This window comes from Protobothrops mucrosquamatus, unplaced genomic scaffold, assembly GCF_001527695.2.
Source record: "Protobothrops mucrosquamatus isolate PMUCROS unplaced genomic scaffold, P.Mucros_1.0 scaffold412, whole genome shotgun sequence".
Classification (NCBI taxonomy): domain Eukaryota; kingdom Metazoa; phylum Chordata; class Lepidosauria; order Squamata; family Viperidae; genus Protobothrops; species Protobothrops mucrosquamatus.
The window spans coordinates 188013-213755 of record NW_015386741.1 but is presented as its reverse complement, the minus strand read 5'-3'; the positions used below and the strand labels follow the sequence as shown (position 1 = coordinate 213755).

At 36.5% G+C, this 25743-nt stretch overlaps 1 protein-coding gene across 1 annotated transcript in view; it reads left to right on the top strand.

Moving 5' to 3' along the window:
- Positions 1–25743, top strand: part of THSD7B (thrombospondin type 1 domain containing 7B) — a 414472-nt gene that overhangs the window by 268577 nt on the left and 120152 nt on the right. The window contains exons 12-14 of the mRNA XM_029284181.1: positions 1335–1529; positions 12289–12552; positions 22354–22532. Coding sequence (XP_029140014.1) covers positions 1335–1529; positions 12289–12552; positions 22354–22532 — 638 coding nt within the window. The remainder of the gene's footprint in view (positions 1–1334; positions 1530–12288; positions 12553–22353; positions 22533–25743) is intronic.

Genomic DNA, 25743 nt, shown 5'->3' with positions numbered 1-25743 from the left:
GACCGTACTAATCACACCACCCTCTATTAACCCCCCAGTCTCCTCCCTTACCACTCCGCGCCCCCCAGACTGGACTGGCCTTGGCCTCAGAGAGGGCTCCCCCAAGTCCCCTCGGGCCAACCCCGAACCCCCTAAAAACCCCAAACCCCTTAAAAATTTGCTAAAACACCCCTTTAAAAAAGCCCTCAGTTTCCACTTCTTTTGGTCTCTTTTGGCCGCATACCACCTCTCGGGGCTCCACACCCCGTCATCGAGGCAGGCCCTTGGAATTGAATTGGGCCACACCTGCGCGAGGGGGGAATCGCGCAGGATTTAGAAATGTATTTGCCACCCATCTCATATCCAATGACTTGGTATGGATACACTTAGTGCAGGTAGTGTACTGCCTCATATAGTGACTTTCATAGTCACAAAGGGGATGAAAAGATAATTTTGTGATCAACTCATGCATTTATGAACTTTGCAGATCTGTAGAGCAAAGGAAAGCTAAAGTGAGATGATAAGGACAATGGAGGTTGCATTTGGCAACCACTTTGCTTAATGATCCAAGTTGCCAATCACAACTGTAGTTACTCAACAGACTACCTGTTTTCCTGTCCATCTGCAGAAAACTCCCTCTTATGTATAGAGTTTGCTATTTTTGGCTGCTTAAAGGTTCCCTAATTACTGTAACATTCTTTCTGCTGTTTTGCATGGGAATAGTCCACTGGGGAGGATTTTGCTTTGCAGGATTGTACTCTTAATCTTCCCTCTAAGTGTTTTATGTTAGCATAGATAATCCATTGTGCATCCCTAATAGATAAAGCACTTCCCCAGAAAAGAGGAAAGCCTCCTGAAAAAAGTTTTAATTTGTATTTATATGAAGAAATCATTCTCTGTGTTTTAATCCTAGCTGTAATTCTTTAGTGATGTTTATAAATAAACCTTTTCTTTTTTTCTTCTTTATTTTTTGTTGGTGTCCTCTATTGTACAGTACCATAGTATGATTGTCACAACTGGTTTAAATATTCACTCTGAAATTTTCTGCAAGTCTTAAAACATTTTGAGATCTGAATAAGCAATATTGGAATGTGTAAAGAAAAAAAAGGAAATATTATCTTCTTTGAAATACAAACACAGTTCTGAAAAAAGGCAGTATAGTATTCCACTTAACAGTTATTGTATTCAAAAATAGCTTGATATGAGTTCTTCATTTTTGATTAACATCTCATTTGCTTAAAAAAGAAAACTTGATGGTAGCACACCTAACCTAGATCTTTGATTCTAAACTCATCCTGTGCCTCCAAGGAGTTTCCATTTATTTCTGTCTGTATTTATTCATTCATTTTCTGCAGCTGTGACATGCATCTTGGAAGATAATCATTCAGTAGATGCCAGTGAGTGCTTGAAGTGGGCAGGACCGATGCCTTCCCTTGTCCAGGATTGCTCAGTGCCTTGCAAAGACGACTGCATGTTTACTCCTTGGTCTAAATTTACAGCATGCACTTCTGACTGTGAATCAACACGGACCAGAAGAAGAACTCTCACAGGTAGTATCAATCAATCAATCAATCATCTTTAGTCCTTTTGTTTCCAAACTTCCATGGAATAGACTTTGGAGATTTGCCAAGGGCAATTAAATGTATTCTTGTTTTGTTAAAAGTCTCATAATGATTCCCTCAGTGTTGACTTACTAACAATTTGCTCCCTTATTCTATTAAGTCTGTCAGGAGGGCTACCTTCTCTTAAGATATCAGGATCATAATTTCATCAGCAAGTCCCTTAAGCTACTTGAATGCTGAAATTATTCCAAATAGTAAAAGCAATAGCACTTAGATTTATATACCACCCCATAGTGCTTTACAGCACTCTCTGGGCAATTTACAACGTCAGCATATTGCCCCCAAGAGTCTGGGTCCTCATTCTACCAACCTTGGAAGGATGGAAGGCTGAGTCAACCTTGAGCCCCATCAGGATCGAACTCCAGACTGTGGGCAGAGTTAGCCTGCAACCACTGCGCCATTAGGGCCCAAATAGCCAACTGGGACAGAAATGTTAATTTCCTTTTAGAATTCTGGCTTCTTTTCAACGATTTTTTTCTGTATAATCTCCCAAGGGAACTGCTCTTTCCAACTGCACAAATGTAGAAAAAGTCTGGATGATATGCTATGTTGGTTAATGCAGAAGTTCATAGGAATCGAACAAAAATGTGAATGCATGAATTGTTTCAGCACTGTACACAGTTAACATACACATCTTACTTCAAAAGTTTGCGCATGTGTAGGTTGTAAAAAAATCTATGAATTACACTTGTATGGTTATTTGAAGCTCTCTCAATGTATTTATTATTTTATGAATTGGGTTTGTATGGTTGTATTTCAGGATTCACACAGATAGTCTACTGCAATAGATTCAGTGGGTTGCACACCTATATACTTGAGTAGAGTATCCCATTCTCCAAACTCTGAAAATATCCATTATTGTTGATTTCACAAATTCAGGATGTTAGGATATTGAATTTAGTAGCTGTGTACAATAGGCCAAAATAACAGTTGTAGTTGATTAGTCAGAAAGTGCTGACTCATGCATGAGGCAATCTATGCTATGATTGGTTGCTATAAGTGTAAAAGGGGAGTTTCCCTTTTTCCCATATATACTATATACTCCCTATATATACTTTTACAGTAGTATATGATTATGGATTAATCTACAAATACTACCAAGATTTAGGGCTTTTCTGTAATGTGAGTCACTGTATGTATCTTCCACAGCTGAAAATCACTCCTCATGACGGGTCACAGCTAGTTACTGATTTTGGTTTCCAAGCATAGTGGAAGTGTCACTTAGCAACCATCCTTGTCTTCTCTCCCTGAATCTTTACTCTGCTGGGTAACAAGATGAATTAGTAGCAGTCACAGGTCTAACATATAACTGTCTAGAGAAGAGCCTAAAGCCCTTTAGGAAAGATCTGCTGGACAGCACTTCACAAAAAAGTTTTTCATTGGGTAAGGATGTTTCTACAATGAACTTTTAATGATGACAACTGCAGTACCTGCATCTTATACTCAGTACTATTATATTAGGTAGAGCTGATTATGAATAGAAAATGCTCATTTGAAGTATGAAATCACTAGTTCAAAACCCATCTCAACTGTGATCATATGAAGTAGGTGACAGGTGAACATTTTTTCAGCTTTAATCTCAAGAATGGGTATAATGATAACGGAATAACGATATTGTTATCCCTTAAAGGCGTATTATAAAATACTACAAATGGTTTGTAAAATATTCTGAAAGTATTATATAAATGTTTATCATAATTATAATAACATCTTTGTCTTAAGCAGTTAGACATCTGTTATTTAACTTGTCACTCCATCTAAGGGAATTTCTTGCGGCAATAAACACAATCCATCATCTTACTGTTTATCAGTGACAAGAAACTGAGCGTTGCTGACTAGGGAGGGATGGTTCTTATCAATTTTGCTTTTACTGAGTCTCTAACCTTTCCAGCCACAAATTATATTTGGTCTATCTGTTTAGCATTTAGGAATTGGAGAAAAGTCTCTATTTGTGCATCTGCATATGCTCTTTCTAAGCATACCTTAAGGCTACACATGCTCTTTGAGAACGTGCTACCATAGGATTGAAAGGACAGCTGCGCAAAATGGCTGCACATGTATATGCACACAAAGACACTTTGGAATAGCCACCCAATCCTGGGAAAGGATGTAGCTGCTTTAATTATTTTTAAAAAGATGCTTCATGCGCCCTTTCATGCTTCATGCACTTTCATGCACATAACAGTTCAAAAAATTGTTCTACAAGAAAAGTACATTTTTCTATAAAAGCTACATTTTTCTGCTTATGTCCCCTCAAATATATATCCCTGTGGTTTTTCTGTGCTTCAGAGAGTGCTGTCTAAAATTATGAACCTTTTTTCAAATCCCTAGATGTGATTTGCTGAAGGTTGGTGCAACATTTGGCATTTTCACTAGTTAAAGTTAAAATGCTTTGCAACTTAACGATTTCTGGTAATTGTCATATGACCTGGATGAAGATCATTCTAAATAATTTTTTGCCATAAAACACTGTACATCTTTAAAAATTGCACACACTGGTGTCTACATACTTTGAAGCTCTGGTGGTCACCTCTTGCCCAGAATCATGGAAATTGAATTGTAATTCTCATCATCACGAAATTATAGGTATGTTTGGAAGCACTATTCACCTTCTATAATCCTTAATAAAGGAGATGTCAAACCATTAAAGTTTCCATGTAATAAAGGGATTGTAGGCTACAGTGGGCATTAAAAAACTTCTTGGAAGAGGGCTGTGCTAACCAGTTCCAAAACTGCATAGACTGGATGTCAAAATCTGGAGGATTTTGTCATTCTAGTTTCTCTCTTGATAAGAAATTGATAAGCAGAATGGAAGAACTGAAGTGAGGGAGAAGTCAGTTTTTCCTCTAGTGAGTCAATTAAAAGGCCGCTCTCCCCTCCCCTTCACCACAGCCAAGTTCTTCAAGGTTCAGTATTACTTGAGGAAATCATCTAAAGCAGGGGTGTCAAACTGCCAGCCCGTGGGCCAGATGCGTCATAATGAAACCGCGCCCACCCCATTGCCACAATGTTAAAAAAATTGTGACACATCACGTGATATTGCAAGTTTGACACCCCTGACCTAAGACCTCTAGTTCACTTTCAGTTTATTTGCTTGTTCTCCAGCCCCTTCTCTCTTGAATATACATTCTCATAATTAGGCAAACCAGACACATTTCTTATAAGCTCTATAGCTATTTAAGTGACTGCTTATTAATGAACTCCTTCCTAATGGCATGGATTAACATTGATTCTAGTTTTGGCATCAGTAGCAAAAGTGTGTTAAGTTTTATGTATGTTTCTTTCTAACATTCTGTAACAAAAACTAACAGTTGGGAACCTGCCAACTCCAGGTAGTTTTTCAACTAGAATAGGAATTTAATCTAGGTGCCCCAAAACCTAATTTAATTTGCTGCCTCTTGCATATTCTGGGACACAAACACACAGAGGAGCGGAAGAAAAAATTATCTGCCACTGCCTTTAAAAATTGGCTTAATATTATCTACAGTATCTACTTTATTTACTAGTTATATATCTTCCTTCAGATAGGCAACGCAATTTCCATCATATCACTGTTATACTCATATGAACAAATTAGTACACACACAGAGAGATATACATACATACATACATACATACATGTATGTATATGTATAATGAACACTTGAAATTCTTTCAGGTCACGGATTACAAATATAATAAAGTTTTTTTTACAAAAAAGAATCAACATGAATAATAGCAATAGTATATTCAGTGCAAGAGTAATTCTTATTTAATGATCCATGCTTTTGAATAAAACATTAAACAGAACTTGCAAGGATGTTACTAAAAAACTAATACTTTACCTGCAATGATACAGCAAGATATTAAATAATAGCATATTATGGTTGGTTACATAGTCATCCAGATATTTAGATTGGACTTGGCATTTTTATCCACCTATCTAGTCATTCCCTTGGACTTGAGATAGGTAAATGTTGTTGTTTGATGCTGTTAAAGGTATTGTCACAAGATAACAGTATTTTAATCTGCTCATTTTCAACTACTTTTTCAACTATATGTTCCCACCAATTTTTCATTAGCAGTACATGGTAATTTTTACAGATGCTCAGTGAATCATTTTGGCAACTATGTTCTGTCATTGTTTATAATCAACCTGTGCAAATTTCTTGCATAAGCTGGATATATAATATATTGTTTCTTCTGCTTCTTTGCACAGTCTGCACTTTAAATCATTATTGATCTGATTCATCACACAGTCAGATGTTTAGACTGGATTTGGCATGTTTATCCATCTATTGAAGATAACAGGTGTTGCTCTTTGATGGTGTTAAAGATATCCTTGGAGGATGTAAGCTGTTCCAAGGAAAGCTGCCTTTTGCAGTTGACTGATGGTGATTTGGTCAATTCCCATGGTGTTCAAGTGGTGCTCCAGATGTTTTGGGATTGTACCCAAGGACCTATCATTATTGGTACTACCTTTGATTTCTTTTGCCACAATCGTTCTACTTCTTTTTGCAGGTCTTTGCATTTTGTGATTTCCTCCAGTTCTTTCTCTTCTCTTCTGCTGTCTCCCGGTACTACCACATCTACTGTCCAGATTTTTTTGTCTTTCTTATTGACGATTGTTAAGTCTGGGATGTTATGTATCAGGTGCCTATCTGTTTGAATTCTAAAGTCTCAAAGCACTTTAGTTTCTTCATTTTCTATTACTTTGTCTATTTTGTGGTCCCACCAGTTCTTACTTGGAAGTAAATGGTATTTCTTGGAGATCGTCCAATGTACCATTGTTGATATTTTGTCATGCTGTTATCTGTACTCAGTCTGGGCAATTTTCTTGCACCAGCTAACTAGGTGGCCCACTGTTTCTTCAGCATCTTTACAGAGGTAGCACTTGCTGTCTATTGCTGTCTTCTCAGGCTAGGCTTTGTATGCATTTGTTCTTAAGGCTTGGTTTGCACAGCCAGAATTAATTCCTCTGTCTCTTTTAAATTTTCCTGGCCCTAGCCTTTGCCAGGTCTTATTGTTATCGGCTTTGCCCATTTTTTTTATTATCGACCATGTAATAATTTGCCTTCCCATGTCTCTTTTCTATTCTTCAAAGCACACAACTCTCACAACCATACCAAGGTAGTGCCACATTGGGGGTATCTTTATTATTATTATTATTATTGGCTGTTAACCACAATGTGAAGTCACAGCTGCCAGTTCTTTAGCTGGTATTGGCCTTCATGCATATCATCATTATTATTTTATCTTAAAAAGTGATAGTTTTTGTCCAGTCTTTAAAACCGGGAAACTCTTTATGCCAGAAATATTTACAAAGCTGTCATATTTATTTTCTGTTTAAGCTTTTGATGTCTTATGTAAGCAAATGCAATACCAAAGAAAGTAAAATATGTTCTCCATAAAATTATGGGGATAAAGGGTGATAGCAACATGTTTTTCATATTATTTTATTTGTATTTGTGTTTACTTAATTTTATCTAGCATATGTAGAAGTAGAATCAATGTTATGCTTAAAAAATAGGAAAATGTACTAGCTGGACCAAATTATATATTACAGGTAAATGCATTTGACTCTCTCTTAATCTTTTTAAGATTACAGATTGATGGTCTTAGAATAGTTATCTTACATAGCCAGAGCTGCTTAATAAATATGAGGCAAAATGATGGAAACACTAAGAATACAAAATAATTTTGAGCAGGATGTTGTGATGAACCTTTTGGGCCAACTAAAACCAAGAATGACCCATGGCAATTTTTCCCAGCTGAGTTCTTTATTGTTTCACCTATATACAAAATCTTGCCAAGCTGAGGACTCTACTATCTGCATCTACCATATTCTCTATGAACTATTAGGGAGGGGCTCTCTTGGCCCTCTTTCTCTCACACATAATATCTGAACTGAATTGCCCCTTACTCCTCTGGAATACAGCCCCTCCCTCCTGGACATCTACCTCTGCACTATATTCCATCACACCAATTGTTTTTAAAAGTCTTTCACTAGAGTCTTTGTGTTCTCTCTAAAAGTTCATTATTCTAACTAGGAAAATATTTTGGGAAAACACAGCTATTGAGATTTCAAAACCATTGGAAGGATGTGGGGAAAGCTTTTATTTGCTGTAGACAGGATCCTGATTATTTCCCTTCTAAGCAAAATAACAGAGCAACTTAAATGATGTGATCTGTGATTTGCATTTCCCATCACTTTTTAATGCAAACACTCCACACAGAGTTGTAGATTTCTGTATCTTAATTCAGAAGTTATTGTATTTATTCACATTTTGTTCAAATGGTGCGAGCATCAGCAACAACCGTGGCGTTTTCATAATATATGAGTTAGGTCTTCCTTTGCCAATAAGACATAACATTTATTCTCATAATCTACTCATAGTTTCAAGAATTGTGCATCATTAGGCAAACAGATATACTCTCTTCCTTCTGCATCCATAATCCCCTGGCTCTTTGAAACTAGAGGTTTCCAAAGGTGGAACAATCAGGTGTATATACAAATTGTCCAACCTGCCAGCAGATAGATAAAGCTAGAATTCCCTAGCCTTTTTTTTTTTGCTCTTTTTGCTATTCCTATTTAAAAAAAAATACTTAACATATGAAAAAGTATTGTTTCAAATATAAAACTAGCTTTGGTGGATTTCTTTAAGATAGCAAGAAAGCGGAAAGTAACATTGTTCTGTAATAATTGTACTAATTCATCAAAAAAATTGCCCAATTTGGAGGCATTTAGGGAATATCTTCCTCTTCTTTTCCACATGTTAATATTAAACATGCACAAAATTAGCTTGCTTCTTACTTCACGTTTTATAGCATATGTTACCTTATGTTTAAATTTGTGTGTGGGTTGCCCATTTAGTATCACTCATCAGAGAAGCCTCCCTCAAGTATACATACCCCTGTTCAATATAATTTGAGGCTACATGACTTTGCAATCTGTATTATGAAACTAAAGAGGATGAGAAGCCTTATGTTCAAGAAAGGAGTATTTATTTTGTTTAATTTCCAACATTTCCCCCCAATTTAAGAGGTTTTTTTAAAAAAATGCTGAAAATGATTTGTATTCAAACTAATGGAACAAAACAGTATTTAAGGCTGCAGATTCTTGAAAAAGAGCATTTTAGAAAATGGCTCTAAAATACAAACACATTAATTGACAAAAATGGGAAGTAGACAATGCTGTGGGAGTCTGACAGTGGGAGAGTTCCGTAGGAAAAATTACTGTTCTCCAGCATGATGACTGAAGAATCCACCAATGGTGGATTTCAGTCCTCCTGCCCAATCAGATTAAGTTGTCAAAGTTGTCACGCCCGTCCTTGCTTGGTACCTCCCAGTTTCATCTTAGTCTCGCCCATGAGGACGTGATAACTTTGACTCTCAAAGCTCATTCTTCAGGCAGGTTAGACTTATAAAAACTATTTTGTACCCATTAGTGGTGGGCACTAAGGGAAGCTGTTTATGTTCAGGTGAGCTCTGGGTGAGCCTAGGGTTCCTTACAGTCATCCTTCTCTGATGTTTCAAAGAGTGATTCAGTTCGAAGGAAGCTCAAGTGAAATACCCTTGCAAACTGAAAATTCAAATATCTAGGGCAGTTCAAGGAACCCCCTTTTACAATACTGAGAGTCTTTGAATTGCCTCAGAGAGATTCAGAAGTGATGGAATCTGAGCCTGCTTTCAGGAAGGCTGCTTTGCTGCCTGATAGCACCCATTTAAGGGGGATCCACTTGATGATAAAGAGACAGACAGACTGACTTTGCTGCTCTTTTTTTTTATCTGATTCTCTTTTTTTCTTATATATCCTTTTCACAAATTCATACTTGTTTGAACATAGGTACCATCTCAGACTTAAAAAAAACAAATGCTGCCCAACAGAATGTAAAACTTTAGAAGAGGTGAACCTTGTCAACAACCTGAGCCAGCAAGCCTTCCATCCTAGAAAACTATGTGGTTAGTGAGTCGGGAACTCTTTGATCTTTAGCAAAAACTTAATTTTCATACGATTTTTGAAAGTTTTTATATTTTCACATCGGCTCATCCTATCTTCTCTATAGACTGTTTGCTGGAGAAACTGGAAGTTGCTAGGCTATCGCTTTCTCATCTGAAGAAGGCAAGGAGATGGGGGATAATTAAAAATGTGAAAAATAAAACTAACTCCTAGGGCTGATGGGTCATCTACATGAGGAAGATGTCATTCCGTGTTCTCTTTGAGTTGATTTTCAAATTTCACACATTACCTAAAAATGTGTATCAAGTTGAAGCAATGCTGACATCCAGGAATTTCCAAAACTAAATCAAAACCAATAACATCATTTTTTTTAATAACAGACATATAATTTCCATGTTTAGTTCCCTGACTTACAGAACAGTCTGATTCAACAGCCAGTTCTAGGCCTTGGATTTCTCTTATATGTTGATAGAAAGAACTGTGACTACAAATGGATTACTCTTGTGACAACTTGCCAGAGTTTCATACACAACTTGTCTTAAGACTAGCTTTTCAGCTGAGTCTGTTAAATTAGTATGGTCAATGGGTGGAACTCATTGTTGTCAAAAAAAAAAAAGATCTTTCTATGGCTCCCATAACCACACTGTCAATATTTGGTACCAGAGCATATGAACGGTGCAATTTCCTCCTATGACAATATACATAAACCAGCAGGCAAATAGACCTTGTCCCAAACAAGCCAAATATGGAAATATTCATTACACACACACACACCAAATAACATCATTACATTATCAGTGTGCCATCTCTAATCCTGGCTGCCAAAAATAACAGGAAAAAATATGATTCTCAGATATTAGAACATGTTGCCTATGTGTGTTGGTAACCTTTAGAGCAGTGGTGGCGAACCTATGGCACGGGGCCAGAGGCGGTACTCAGAGCCCTCTCTGTGGGCACGGGTGCCGTCACCCCAGTCCTAGGCCTTCAGCTTGGTTTTATAAAACCTTTTTGCTTTAGGCCTCCGCCGCCATGTGCAAAAAAAAAAAAAAAGGTTCAATCAGTCAATTTCAACTTCTCGCTGGAAAAAAAAAGATCTTGCAAAGTTGGAATTGATTGATTGAACTTTTTAGTTCCACCCAGTCTGCCATTACCACCGCAGCCACACCCAGCCAATGGGCCACACCCAGCCAATGAGCCACACCCACCCGGCACTCTACGATGCATAAGTGGGTTTTGGGTTACAGTTTGGGCAGTCAGTCTCTAAAAGATTCGCCATCACTGCTTTAGAGGATACCATACAGAGAAGTCTATACTTTCAGAATAACAAAGTAATAGAGTTGGAAGGGACCTTGGAGATCATCTAGTCCAACCCCCTGCTTAGTCAAGAAACCCTATACCATTTCATACAAATGATTGTCCAGTTCTTCTTAAAAACTTCCAGTGTTGGAGCATTCACAACTTCTGGAGGCAGGTTGTTCCATTGATTAATTGTTCTAACTGTCAGGAAATTTCTCCTTATTTCTAGGTTGGATCTATCTTTGATAAGTTTCCATCTATTGCTTCTTATTCTGCCTTCTGGTGCTTGGAGTAGAGGTTGACCCCCCTCTTCTTTGTGCAGCCCCTTAGTTATTGGAACACTGCTATCATTCTGATACTTTAATCAGAGCTTAGCAACTGTTTCAGGTAGTATACCCTATTACACAAATTCATTTGATCTTATGGATGGATTTTTAATACTTAAAATGACTAAAGTCTCAAGAGATTTCGTGTGAGAACACAAACTTCATGAGAGACTGGGTTATCTCATTAGCTCTGGGTCATTTTAATTTGTATCTATAAATCATTTTTAATAAAATATTTTGGCATCACAAAGGTATGTTTCAGAACCTTTGTTTTTAGTATATGGAATACTGTGGTTTCTGGTGTAGATCTTAAATTCATTGTTTTTCCCCAAACTGCTGAAATTCAGGTTTGTCCAGATTTTATAGATACATCACAATATCTGAGCTAATGTAATAAATAATGAAGAGTAAGAAATTAAGTACACACCATAGTATCTTCAGGACATTTGCCTGACCATCTGTGTTAGAAAAAATCTTGAAATTTGAAGTAAGTTCTTACTAATTACTTAAATGCCAGAATTTCAAGTTAAATTTCAACTTCAAATTGAAATTCATACTAATTACTTAAATGCCAGAATTTCAAGTTGAATTTCAACTTCAAATTGAAGTTCTTACTAATTACTTAAATGCCAGAATGGGGCCAGGATTTGTATGTGTTAATTGTATTCAGTTAATTTATACAAAAGATTCAAAGAAAGAGATGCAACTTACTCTTCTACATTTGTAGGATCCCCAAGTATCTGTAAGCAGGAAATGGAGATAATAATAAAATTATTTTCTTCAGATAATTACAGAGGGGAAGAGCGGACTTTTGCTTTCTTTTTCTTTTGTAACAAAAGTAATCAGAGAGTTGCTCTCCTTGTTACTGTTTTGTGTTTCATCCAAAAGATTCTTTCTAAGTTCCTTCAGGTTTCCTGGTTGCCCTGGAGATATCTCCATCGTCTTAGCTCTCCAGAGCGTTGGAGGAAAGTAACAGATGTCTTTGAATCAACTCTGCTGCCGTATTTACATTTCAGATGGTTTGGTTCTAACTGTATTAAAACCCTTCAAGTATAAACAATATGACATATTGTTATCAAAAGCAGCAGATGTTGCGCTAACAAGCATATTTTCCTGGTTGGAACAGGAAGAAGCAAAAAGCGAGACAAGTGCCAGAATACCGAAGTCTATCCTCAGCTTGAGACGGAACTCTGCCCTTGTGCAGTATTTACCTCCCAGCCTTATGGAAATTGGTCAGAATGCATAATTGCGGTAGGAAGAACAGAACTGCAGGTAGAGATGAGATTTCAGAGACATGCCAAAGAATGTGGAGAAGGTGTGCGCTTCCGAGCACTTGCCTGTTATGATAAGACCGGCAGAGTTGTGGATCCCTCTCAGTGCAACCACTCAGGTAAAAAAGAGCATTGAATGTATGTAAACATCACGCCTTGAAAGGGAGTCATTTGTAACGCCTCCTTTCGTATAGCCCAATAATATGACACTTGCTGTAACAAACATTGGTGTTACAATCCATCCCATCACATAGGACAAAAAAACAGAATATGAATTGTTTGACCAAACTTACTCTGTTGGTGGCCTTTAACAAGGTAACGGTGGAATACCAATTCATTCATAACGTCAGTTAATGAATGTCTGTAGTGCCCCAGCTGAACAGAAGCTAGGTTTTAGATGGGCAGATATGAATGAAAAATGTTTCTACTTAATTGTTTTTTAGCTTCAAGAGGGGACCTCGGTATAGAAAAATACAATATCTCACTTCTCTTGCTATAGATGTGAAATCTGGCTGATTATTCTCTAATTACTTTGATACTTTAGTAAAACTTAAAGCAAGACCACCTACTTAAAGAATAACAGTATGGCTTCCTGCCATGCCTGACTTAGAAATATTATTTTATAAGATTGGATAGGTCCGCTCTAGAAAGAAAGCAATTTAAAATTTTGAGATGTGTGGAAATCAGCAATTGTCAATTGCATAAATGTCATCAACTGGAGTTATATTAACTGATGTTCCCCCTCCAAAGCTAGAAAACATTTTTCAACATCTCATCACCATATTGTCCTTTTATTTTTTGCAAGTTGTCACATTCAGTTTCTGTTGTTGTTACATTTGTTGTTAATAATTAGTATTGTTTCTGACCCTTTAGTCTTGTCTTCACTCAGCCTTTTCTTATTGGGTTTTTTGTTATGCATTGCCTCTTTTCATCAGCATGCAGGATTCCCAACGGGAGGAATAGTCTGTTAACAGTGTTAGATTTGTACCCATCAGTTTGACTGTAATGAGAATCCGAGGGGGGAAAAACCAAACAGAAGTAGACAGGATGAAGCTTCTCCATAATGGAGCTGTTCATTGGAGTACAACAATCCCATTCTAGCAGTGACAGTAAATTCATGCAAGGTAGTTCTTTATGAATCACTGCACATCTTTCCACATTTTGCCTTTTTAAAATTTATATGAGAAAAAGCAATACAAACAAATCATTTGCTGGGTAGGGCTTCCCCATATTTTCATAGCTTGTGGCCAAAAATATTAAAAAATGCTGTATTATTAAATATATCAGCATGCCAAAATTGAGAGGTTTATTTGCGGCTGTGCAATTTGTCCAAACGAGCATATTTATTTGCTTTAACTTACACTTCAACATTTGTTGAAGTATTAAATATTATTGTGAGATACTAAAATAGTAACCACAGCAATATCTATAGTGAAACAGATATTTGCAGGAAGTCCTCGACTTTCGACAACAATTGAGCCCACAATTTCCATTGTTATGTGAGTTTTGCTCCATTTTATAACTTTTCTTACCACAGTTGTTAAATGAATTACTGCAGCTGATAAGTTAGTAACACAGTTGTTAAGTGAATATGACTTCCCCATTGACTTTGCTTGTCAGAAGGTTGCAAAATGTCATCACATGATCCTGGAACACAGCAATGGTCCTAAATATGAACCAGTTGCCAAGCGTCTGAATTCATAAATATGAAAAACAGTCATAAGTCACATTTTTCAATGCCATTGTAACTTTGAACAGTCACTAAACCAACTGTTGTAAGTCAAGGACTACTTGTATTATCAGAAACCATTAAAGAGCACGAAGGAAAATCTGTCAACAAGTAATAACATAAGAAACTCTTATTTTAGATTTCATCTTAATTTGCATGTTTTTAATTGGACATATAATCTTCTCTGGACTGTTGGGCACAGGTTTTAGTTGCGCTTTCAGGTTTTAGTTACTAGAGCAGGGCTTTTCAACTGGTGGTACTTTAGCATCTGGCACGTGACCCCTAGCCAAGTGTAGTGGGGGATGGAACTAGCTAAAGTGGTGCCGCACAGACCTGAAGGAGACCAGCTGGAGTTGCAGGGCTCGGCAGAAACCCCAGGACCTGCACGCGCGGCTGCATGCTGATTGAAACTTCTGGCACACCTGGAAGAGAAAAGGAGGAAGAGGAGGCGGAGAGAAGAGAACCTATAAAAGGAGCAGGTTTTGGTGGGAGAGAAAAAAACACACACGGAGAAAAAGAGACAACAGAAGAGGCTTTTGTTAGTGAAGCGATGAGGAGATAGCAAGTGAGCGGCCTTTGCGAGCGAAGGGTGAGTGAAAGAGCGAGCGAGGGGCTTTTGCGAGCAATGTGTGTGTGAATGAGAGCAAGAGAAAAGCTTGTGCGAACAAGGTGTAAGTGAATGAGAGCAAGCTAGAGGGTTTTGCTAGCAAAGGGTGAGGGGGGTTGCAAGTGAAGGGTGAGTAAAAAGGGAAAAGTGAGGGGGAGAAGGGAAAAAGAAAAGAAAAGGCATTGACTTCTGAGTTCCACTGTTGTAGTAGGAAGGAAGTATTAACACTGAACCTCAACTTTTTACTTTTCCATAATATTATAAACTAGACATTTCTATAACAACAAATGAATCTAACCAGTACAGCCCAAAATCTCCCCCCCCCCTTTTTTTTTAGTCATCAAGTTTTTGACACCTTGCTAAGCACTGGTGGTACTTGAATATTGTCATGTCTTAAAGTGGTATAATCTGTGAAAAGGTTGAAAAGCCATGTTCTAGAGAACAGATTTCCTGTCATTTCACTTGCAACGGTGGCATTTAGCCAAGTTGGTTTCTGATTGGAGCAAGTTGGTGAGGGCTGATCTGGATTGATGCAACCTATATCAATCAGGAAGCAGCTCACCTAGAGGCCAATCAGAAGTCAGGATAAAGACAGTAACCCAGCCACTCTCTGCTCAGTTGCACAGCAGACCACTTTTCCTTTGAAGATGCCAGGTTGATGATACATATGTGGAAAATGTGGAATGCAATTCTCCAGGAAAAGAATAAGAAATAATCTTAAATTCCACAAGATTTTCACAACTTCTGTGATACAAAATTGCTACACTATTAACAATCATATTAATATTCCCTACTTCCTCCTGCAATTTTTCCTTACGGCAACGTGCCCATAAAATAAGTGGAGCTGAAAGAAAGTGACTAGCACTGGTTGAATCCAAATCTTCCCCAGACGTTCTCCAGTTTCTTAATCCAAATGCTACCCTGGCTCTCATCCTTCTTTTGGTGCTCATAATTTACACCTCTTCAGATTCCAGTTTTTCTCATGCTAGTTCAAAACAGTTGTACATAAATACATAATGGTAACATGACAAAAAGCAAAGGGTAAGAGAACAAAACGATGCTTCACATCCTTTGAGAAGAACAGGCAGAAACAGGAGACTTGTTGCTGTTAAAATTTACATCCAGAGGATTTAGTTATTTGCTTGTAATTGAGGAACTAATTTTCATTGCATCAATAAATAAGACCCTCTGTTGAAGTATATCTCAGCAGAGGGACCTTCTGTCTTTGAGGTAGGCAGAATCCAAATGCTCAAAGGCCTTGTAAATGCCAGGAAGGGCACTGGAAGTTGTAGTTCAATACTATCTAGAGACCAGGCCCTTTACTTATTTTATGTTCAATCCAGATATGTTTCAGGAAAACACTTTGAAATGAAAGGATCCCAGTTTGCTTCTATGGAAATTGTTGCCACCGTTGTCATTGACCCCTGGAGTGATGTATGGAATTCTGTCAAAAGGCCGTGCTTTGTACAAGGCAGCTTGTGGTGCTGTTTTCCAAGTATACAGCTGCCTCAGATTTCTTAATTACAATGATGAAATATGCTAGTCGTGAAAGCAAATGAGATTAAAGCCAATTAGTTTACATGTGCATCTGCTTCAAAAGCTGCTTGTCTATCATATTTTATTTCCAAAACCCTAGCCTCCCTTTACACAAACTTTTTAACAGGCTGGCATGACTCTGTGCAGCTATAACAGATTTAGCACACCATTGCTTTTATTAAGTGAAGATTGCATGCTTCTCGATTACATTTCTGGAAATCTACTCTTTGACCAAAGAAAATTCTCTTTATTATTCAGACTCCTCATGAGCCTTTATCTTATTTACTCTGGCCTGCAGCTATAATGTTTTATTTTTGTTTATGAATATATATATATATATATACACACACACACACGCACACACACCATTTATGCCCTTGTACAATTCATCAGCCTCTCAATATTTAGTATAAATATATATGTTTCCTTAAACATATCTTTGAACTCTTTCTGCCTTGAGCTTCACAGCAAGATTACTGATGTGGGAAACTGTCCAGTCATAAGGCAGGCAAGCAAAAATTTTGAATCATAAACTGTAATCATTAATAGTTTAAAAAGCTAATAAAAACTCAGTAACCAATCTGCCTTCTAGCTCTACGCATTATTCTACCCTCAAATGCCATGAAACTGAAGTTTCTGTAGTTGCACTCCTCTCTTTTTAGTTAATGCTGTGTCAGGATTTACTTGCCACTTTCTCGATCATTTTTCCCCCCTGCAAAAGGGCTTTCTGCATTTCTACCACATACTCTGGATTCTTGAGAATTCTTTTTGAATTTCCCTCGATGTTGTCTCTGCCGTTAATGTTATTTTGGAGATAACAGAAGATAAAGTTGCTTGTATGGTTTATTTTTGTTGTTAAATATTTCCTATCGCAGTAAACCTCCTTAGGTCTCTGTACATGCCAGACTGAGAAAAACTGTGAGGGAACTTTCTCATGCTATCTTGCTTCGGGATTGAATTGTCATAGAAGAAGCGAAAAAGGCTGCAGACCACCAGAGAGACATTTGAACAGTGAAAACAAGTTACTCGCAGATCTACTTTCATCACCTTGTCATTTCATAACTGGAAGAACCTCATTCTATGCCCATGAGAATTTTGCAGAATGTCTTCCTGTGAAATAAATTTTGAAATCAGTTCTACATTAAACACAACTGATAGGGAAAAAATGGAGATACATGCTTACCATCTTTATAACTTGGATGCTGGTTCCCGAATCACCTTGTAAGGGAGATAGACAGAATAAAAATGTAATAAATAAATAAAAATGATTTTTTTATACACTGCCTGACTAGGTATTGCTGACACTGAGTAAACCCCTGTGTGGGAGCAATTAATTCTTAGGTAGGTTGTCTCTACTGTGGATCTCAAACTGTAACAGCATCTCCCAACAAGACAGCTTAATTCTCACAGAATCTCATTAGTCCCATTTACTGCAAGGAGATGGAGGTTAAGTTATAGAATCTTGAAAATTGCATATGTGTCTTTAGATTTAATTTATAAGTGAATATGTTAAGACAAGCTTCTTCAATACCTTTGATTTTCTTTCTAATTGTCTTTTGGCTTGGAAGAAGCTTGCTTCATGTTTGAAAGTAGAAAAAAAAATACCCCTGTGCTGCAGTGTGTAAGAAGTGTCTATCTCTGTTCCAAGTTGCAGAGAATTTAATTATGATAGAAAGTATTTTGAATTTTTAATAGTTACAGAAATGAGGGTTCACTCTGTAAAAAATGTCTGCTTCATACAGAATAAAGCCATCATAATCCAGAGTCAGTTTGATTGTTGACTGGATTATACCCATGCAATCAGACAAATGTTTGAAAATTTATAATACATCCATCAAACTATAGTAAAATGTCCTGGGTATATGAATGAACAAGTGAAATAAGTGGGCCAACTCCTATACACATAAATATATAAACTTCTCTCTCAAAAAATTGCTGTTTTTAATACTATGGAAAGCCAACAGCAAGGGGGCTGATCAGATTTCTAATTGATTGATTATGTGTCATCAAGTCATTGTTGACTCTTAGCAACCACATACATAGATTTTCTCCATAATGATCTGTCAATCTGCTCTCTCAGGTCTTGTAACGATGCATTCATTACCATTTAATTGAATCCATGCACCTTGCGGTTAGTGAACCAGTTCTTCTCTTTTTTCCCATTTTTACAAGCATTAGAGCTTTCTCCAGAGACTTGGGTCTTCACGGGTGTCTGAAGAGCAATAATTTGCACCTGATCATTTGTACCTTAAGGGAGAACTCTGGGTTGATTTGATCAATGGTCCAGTTATTTGTTTTCTTGACTATCTATAATATTCTCAGGAGTCTTCGTCAACACCAGAATTCAAAAGTGTCAATACTCCTTCTAGCCTGTATCCTGCTGTGACATAGAATGTTACAGGGAATACCATTGCTTGTGTAATTTTTATCTACTGTATGCAGGTATAGACAGACACGTCACAACATTTGAATATATTTTCAAAGTCCTGCTCTGCCTTGTTCTAATCTACTTCGGATTTCTTGACTGCTCATTCCTTTATTGTTGATAGTTGATCCTAAAACACAAAAGCCATTGACCACTTTGATATCTTTTTTTGTCAGTTTTTAATGCTGCTCTAACTTTGTCATTACTTTGGTCTTCTTTATATTTAATTTTAAACTCCTTTTTTTTTACTGTGCTCTTTGACTTTTATTTCTCAAGCTTACAGATCCTGTGCATTTTCAGCTGTCAGAGAAGATCAGATTTTGAGGAAGAGGTTATTTCAAAATGCAAGTGCACCAGTAGAAAATCAGACCCTGCGGGCCTCTGCCCCCTTTACTTCCCAGAAGTAGGAAACAAAACTAGTTCTACACAACATGTAAGAGTCAGGCAGATAAAAACCATTTGAAGACGACCATCCAGCAAATATCTCAGTCCCAAGACATATAGGGTTTTAGCAATCAAGACCAGCAGTTTGAACAACATTTGGAAAATGTGGGCAGGAGTTACCTTTAGGAAATACTCATGGTCTATGAGTTACAGGAAGGAGGAAAGGAGGAAGAATCCTGTCTTCTTAGAAATATTCTGTGTTGTTTAGTTTCTTAAACTTTGGGGGAACCAACTGAAAAGGGAAATAACATAATTTGATCTGAAACAAGGAAAATATGATGCTTTATCATTGCAATGGATCTTGTAAAGAAGTCTGCAGTGAATTTTGACTAATATCTTTTTACTTTTATCCAGTGGCTATGTATTTGTATCCCTTCCCATGATATTGCCTGTATATTTATCAGATATATAATTTATCTACAAACCCCATGACAATAAATACTGTGTGAGAATTAATAACTATTTACTCTCGTTATTCTGTTGATAATTATTTTATTTCAACTTTTCCCTTTAAGATACTTACTCTTTGCTGGAAATTAATTAACCGGGCTGTCACGAGGTAGTTGAAAACTGAAGTTTGTTTTTGTTTCTTCTGAGCTGAAGAATTCTTTGTAATAGGTTTACAAAAACATCTGGCAAATTTCCCACATATAACTGGGTCACGCATTATACTTTGTAGCCTAATGGGATAAACAAATACCTGTGGAGATCTTGCTTCACTCTGCCTAATGATAGGAATTCCTATGGAGTTTCTTTTTAATGGTTTAACTATAGGTTCTTTGTGATATGCAAGGGTAAAGGACAGGTATGGATCAATATATACTGGCATGGGAAGAAGGAAAATACTGATGAATAACAGAAAGAAAGATAGACCACTATGCATGTATATATAGAAGCTGCTAAGATAAAACATTGGTATGCAAAACAGCCAATCAAATTAGTGTACATTTTAAATTAGACTGTTATACAGCTTAGGGAAGAATTGCAATAAAAGAGCTATTATGGAAAAAATGGTTGTAACTTTCAATTTGCTCTGACTCTGATGCAAAAGGGCAACAAAATGCAGCAAGAAAAGATAAATGATATCAACTAATTTTAGTATTTATTGCTTTCGCCCTTCTCCATAAAATTAATTTTATTGTGGCTTAAGGATCCAGACAGTTTTAAATAGTTACAGGTATTCTAATAAAGCACCGTAACAGAAAGCCTTTTAAGGATCTATCCTTGTCATAAACAAATTCAGTGCAAAAGCCATCAGCCTGTTCTGCTAATTTGATTTATAGCTTTAGCTCAACCTTTGCCTCCTATAGCAAAGCAGCATATGTAATTTCATTCTTCGGGGATAAAACTATGCAACTTTCCTTTTATTTTCTCAATATTGAGAAATCTGAGGATACTAAAGTTTTTGACAGAGAGTAAATAAGGGGGGTTCTTTATGCTTTCTGAGCTTGCTTGTTTTCTTGCAGACTTTTCATTACCCTAACTAGGTAACATCATCAGTGCTAGTAAGGAGTGCAGTTTGCTGTCGGTTTACATTCTGGTGTCTTGCCTGTCTCTGTCGGTGGTCTTATGGATTCTTTGGTTGAGTTGTTTACTAATGGCTCTTTGGCAGTTTCTTGATTGGGGTATTGCTTACTTGATTGTTGGTCTGAACTTGACCTTGGAGTTAATCTATGCTGATCCAAGTGCTGATTTCTGGTGGAGAAGTGCTGGAGTCTTTCACCATGTTTGTCCCTCACTGCAGCTAGATTTTTCAGGAAGAAAGTCCAAGTGTGAATGCAGAAAATGAATCTTCAGTGACATGTTGCACTTCATGAACTTGCATGTAGTTTGGTGTTCTGTAGTTGCCAAGAAAATTTTCAACAACATTGTTGAGTGCTTTCCAAATGATTTTCTCTGGCCCCACTAGCAGATATTTTCTCTGGCCCCACTAGCAATCACTTGTCATTGATGACATATCTGATTTGTGGACCAACAAAAATGCCTTTCTTAATCTTGCCATCAGTTATTTTTAATTATATTATACTTTTTATATCTGGCTCAAGACAATTCCTCTTCACTCAGTGTGATCCAGGCAAGCCAAAAGATTCGACATGTCTGATCTAAAGTAGACAGACAGGCAGGCAGGCAGGCAACCCTAACTCTCAACCTTCCGAATGGAGGCAAGCATCTTCATCACTAGGCCACCACACTACTCAGTAAAATCCTCAGATCCATCCAATTGCCCCAACACTACCCCAGATTAAGGGATTACGGGGATTCATAAAAAGGCAGGTTATAGATGATAGGTAGACAGACAGACAGACTCAAGTGATTTGTGGATTAAAACTGATCTCTTCAGACACATGAATATTCTTAGTAAGAGCATTTGCAAGTGTGTCTTAGTAAGTCTCTTTGCACTGAACTTGAGTCCTGCTGATTTCACAAGCATATTCAAGTTGTTTTCTTGACAACCATAGAGAAGCAGTTTATCCCTGCTTTCTTTTGGGATGTTTTCTTGACTTCCTAAGTTTGAGTGCAGCCCTTTTATTTCTTAGTGACTTCTTATGTACTTACTAATCAAGTTTGACTCTTCTCAGGTGCTTTATATGGGCATGCCATCTAACTGGGCTTCCAGCATTGTTAGAAAGTGAGTGTGGAAAGAAAATGCATTGTGTTAAATATTGATAGTGATATTAACAGCAGGCATTTGTGAAACTGTTAGGTGATAAGATGAATATATTTCCATTAGAGAGCCTGTTAGCACATATTTAAAAGGTTGTAATGCATGAAGTTGGCATATATTTATAGTAACTACTGCCGTATTAATAGCGGCTGAGCTACTTTCTTTTGTCAAGCAAAGAGGATTGTGTCTTTGCTTTAAGCCTCATGTAATTATTTACAGCAATATTTATGCAACATACTGAACCAGTTAAAGCCAGGTACGGTATGTACGGTAGCTATTCTTAGAATGAAATCACTTGGGGTCGAAAATGATAAATTATTATATACCTTTCCAAATATTGTGTTCTAGATGTCTCCAAGTTTGTAGTGCACTGTTCAACCCATGCATTAAGAAATTCAGCTGGCTTTCTTTCTCCAGGAACATAGACTCTGGATGCAGCTTCAACAATGCAATAATTTCTCTGTTCCCCAATTTCTAACTCTTCCTTCTTTCCTATTTTTTTCTCTAATTTTAGGTTATATTGAACAACCTTGCACTGTGCCTTGTCCATTTGACTGCAAATTAAGTGACTGGTCTGACTGGTCTCCTTGTAGTTCATCGTGTGGGACAGGAGTGAAAATTCGGTCCAGGTGGCTTAAGGAGAAACCATACAATGGAGGGCGTCCTTGTCCAAAACTGGATCCAAAGAATCAGGTGAGGTGTATCATAAAGCCAATACACCAATTTGGAATAGATCATCTTTAGCCAAATCGTTCTGTGATTGATACAGTAGAATCTCTCTCATAAGAAAAGCCCTCATGTATAGTTTCCTTTAACCGTCTCTTTTATTGCAGATGCATGCTAGAATAGCTAAACTTTTGGAAGGTTTTCTTATTCACAAAACTATTAACATCCCATAAAAGATTATTCATTAATAATAGCATATCTTGTCTCCAATCCTAAAACAGCTAAGGCTGGTCAGTGAGATCAGACACTGTGAATAATATTTAAAGCCATCTGTGAAGCCTAGTTTTTTAAAAAAAAACAACAAACCCTATTCTTTGAAGATATTTCCCTCACTAATTCAATTTCACTCATTCTAATAAGTTTCTGTCTGACAATTACATGCTAATTTTAAAGTGTGTATTCTATTATAAAAGGATGCCAATATAAATGGGAATATTCAAATGAAAAATTAGGAGTAAAATATTTTTCAATTAATGTTGTAATTTAATGTAATAAAGGAACTTTGCAGTTAATATAGATAGGAGATTATTTCCATTCATACAATTTAAAATGTTTAATGCTTTTTAAAGACTATTGAAACCAAATCAGCGGTAATCTTCATTTTTATGATTATTTTCTTTTAAAAAGGTCAGTCTCAATTCATTACACTCTTTTTATGTTTTTAACACAAATATGCCTGTGTTTGGAAGAGCTTTTTAAGTTTAGATTATCCTAAATAGAGCTATGCAGAATCTTCCAAAGAGATCTGCATAGGAGTCCGCACGAAGAATTTCTTTTCAAAGTTGGCTGAGGTAGCCTTATTGTTTGCCAGAGTTATGTGTCTGCTATTTGAAAAGAGGTTTTTATTCATACCTGTTTGGAAGGCATGCTCAACCCTCACTTTGAGTTCAAAAAGGAAAAATTCCTGTCCACAAAGAAAATAGTATAAGTCATTTTTTTTCCTTCCTCTGATTGCAATTTTGACCAGTTCATTGTTGACACAAGGTCTACTGTCTTCTACTAAACACAATCATATGTTAACACATTTAAGAGTGAAAAATATTTCAAGTGATGGCTTTAATTCCTAGACTTAGTTCATATGCTACTCACACATGTTTCTCTTCACCCTTTTGTATTGAATAGTAGCTGTGATGCTTAGCTGGTATGGATAACTCTGTAGTTATGTAACTGGGCAAAGAGTTTGTTGACTGCAAAAAAAATGTTGAGCATAGATTTTAAAAGTAGACAGGTAATCCCTGACGTACGAGCCTAATAGAGTCTGCACATTAGGCTCGTAATCATCAAATGAATCAGACTCAATATTACAACATTTTAAAATCAAACTCAATTGAATCAAATGGGTCGTTAAATGAATGAAGATTTGACATTATTTCCTCCAATGGCTGCCTGAACTGAGAGACTTTGCCACCCTAGATTATATGATAATAGCAACTCTAGATTGCCTGTTGCATAGCCAGCACNATTATTATTATTATTATTATTATTATTATTATTATTATTATTATTATTATTATTATTATTAAAAACCTGCTTTGAAAATGTGGATTCAACTTAATCTTAACATTATTCACAATCTTTTTTTTTTAGATTTTTATCCTGCCTTTTTAAAAAATATAAAACTCAAAGCAATGAAAATAGCAATATTCCTTCCTACTCATCTTTTCCCACAACAACAACCCTGTGAGGTGGGTTGGGTTGCTTAAGGCAGGATTAAAACTCACAGCTTCCTGGTTTCTAGGCAAACTAGCTCTCTTTTCATTATTACAAGCTTTTATAGATTATTATAGATTGTTATAAGCTTTTTATTATTGCATGTGGGTTTAATCAAATCTCTTTAATGTTTTCCTTCACTTCCTCACATTAAATACGTAAGGAGATTCTGTATGATACAGAATACTCAGAAAGATTTTCAAAGTTTTTCTTCATGAAACTGAAGAATCACAAAACAAGTAAAATGAAACTTGCCACAAGTAATGTGGAGATGGTAATTTCTTGAAAAAATAGTGAACTATACTTCTGCAACCAGAGTATCATGTTTACATGAAAATTAAAACACATTGCTCTTGCCAGCTTCTAATAACACATTTGAATAAAACTTTGAAAATTGAACTTGATTACTATAGCTAGTAATTTTTGTGTGCTTGTTTCTTTGTAAGACCTATAATGGCCAACTATTTCAGCATAATGGCATGTATAGACTTCTTAATCTGGTTTACAAAAATAATATATAATGTAGCCTCATTCTTACACATTTTTTTGAAAGGCATAATTTCAAATTTATTTAGATATAATAATGCAGGAAACATGCTGGCATGTTTTTTCTCATATTTTTTTTAAAATTGCAAAGAGTTATAATTTATTTTACGATTCATGCTTTGTATGGGATTTTCTTCATAATAAGAAAAGCCAATATTGTATATTGTTAGTTGTTGAACTCTTCACATTTGTTACTCTTTTAAATTTTAGCACCTGATGTGGAAGTTCACTAGAAACTCATTGTGAACCTCAGGATGAGAAAGGAAAGGAAAGTAGTTCCAATTTGTTTCTAGTGAATTTGTTATTCCAGTTGTTTTTCTCAGTGACACTTCCTGGTATTACTTAGAAAAATAACAAATTACATCCTAATATGAAATGTCCAATTTTTTTGTCAACAAGAATTCATTTTTGTGTGCTTTTTGACACTCTTGAATGCAGTACATTAGTAAATCCCACACCTTGTGATTTAAAATAGGGCTTTTTGAAATTTTGCTTAGCCTCCATATTCATTTGATAAAACATCCTGATATAATGGTAAAAGACTGTGCCTGAGAATGAGAAAAGGTTATCCGTAGCAACTGAACTTAAATATTACCTCAGTTGTAACATAACATTTTGAGGATATCACCGGCTAAATAAGGCTATTAAATTTGCCAATTTCATCCAAATCATTGGAAATGGCTTTGTAGTGGTCTATTTACCAGAGAGATGTACCAGAGGCTTTTGTTGACAGCTTTTTATGGATGTCTTACTCAATGTTTAATTTATTTATTTTCCATTTTATGGAATCATGGCATGGTTCTATTGGAAGGTATCTTAAAAATCATCTAATCTAACCGCCTTGCTCATTGCTAAAACATTTCAGACAGATTGTCTGGCCTGTCCTGGCTTGGATGTTCAGGGGAAAAAGACCCTCGACTCC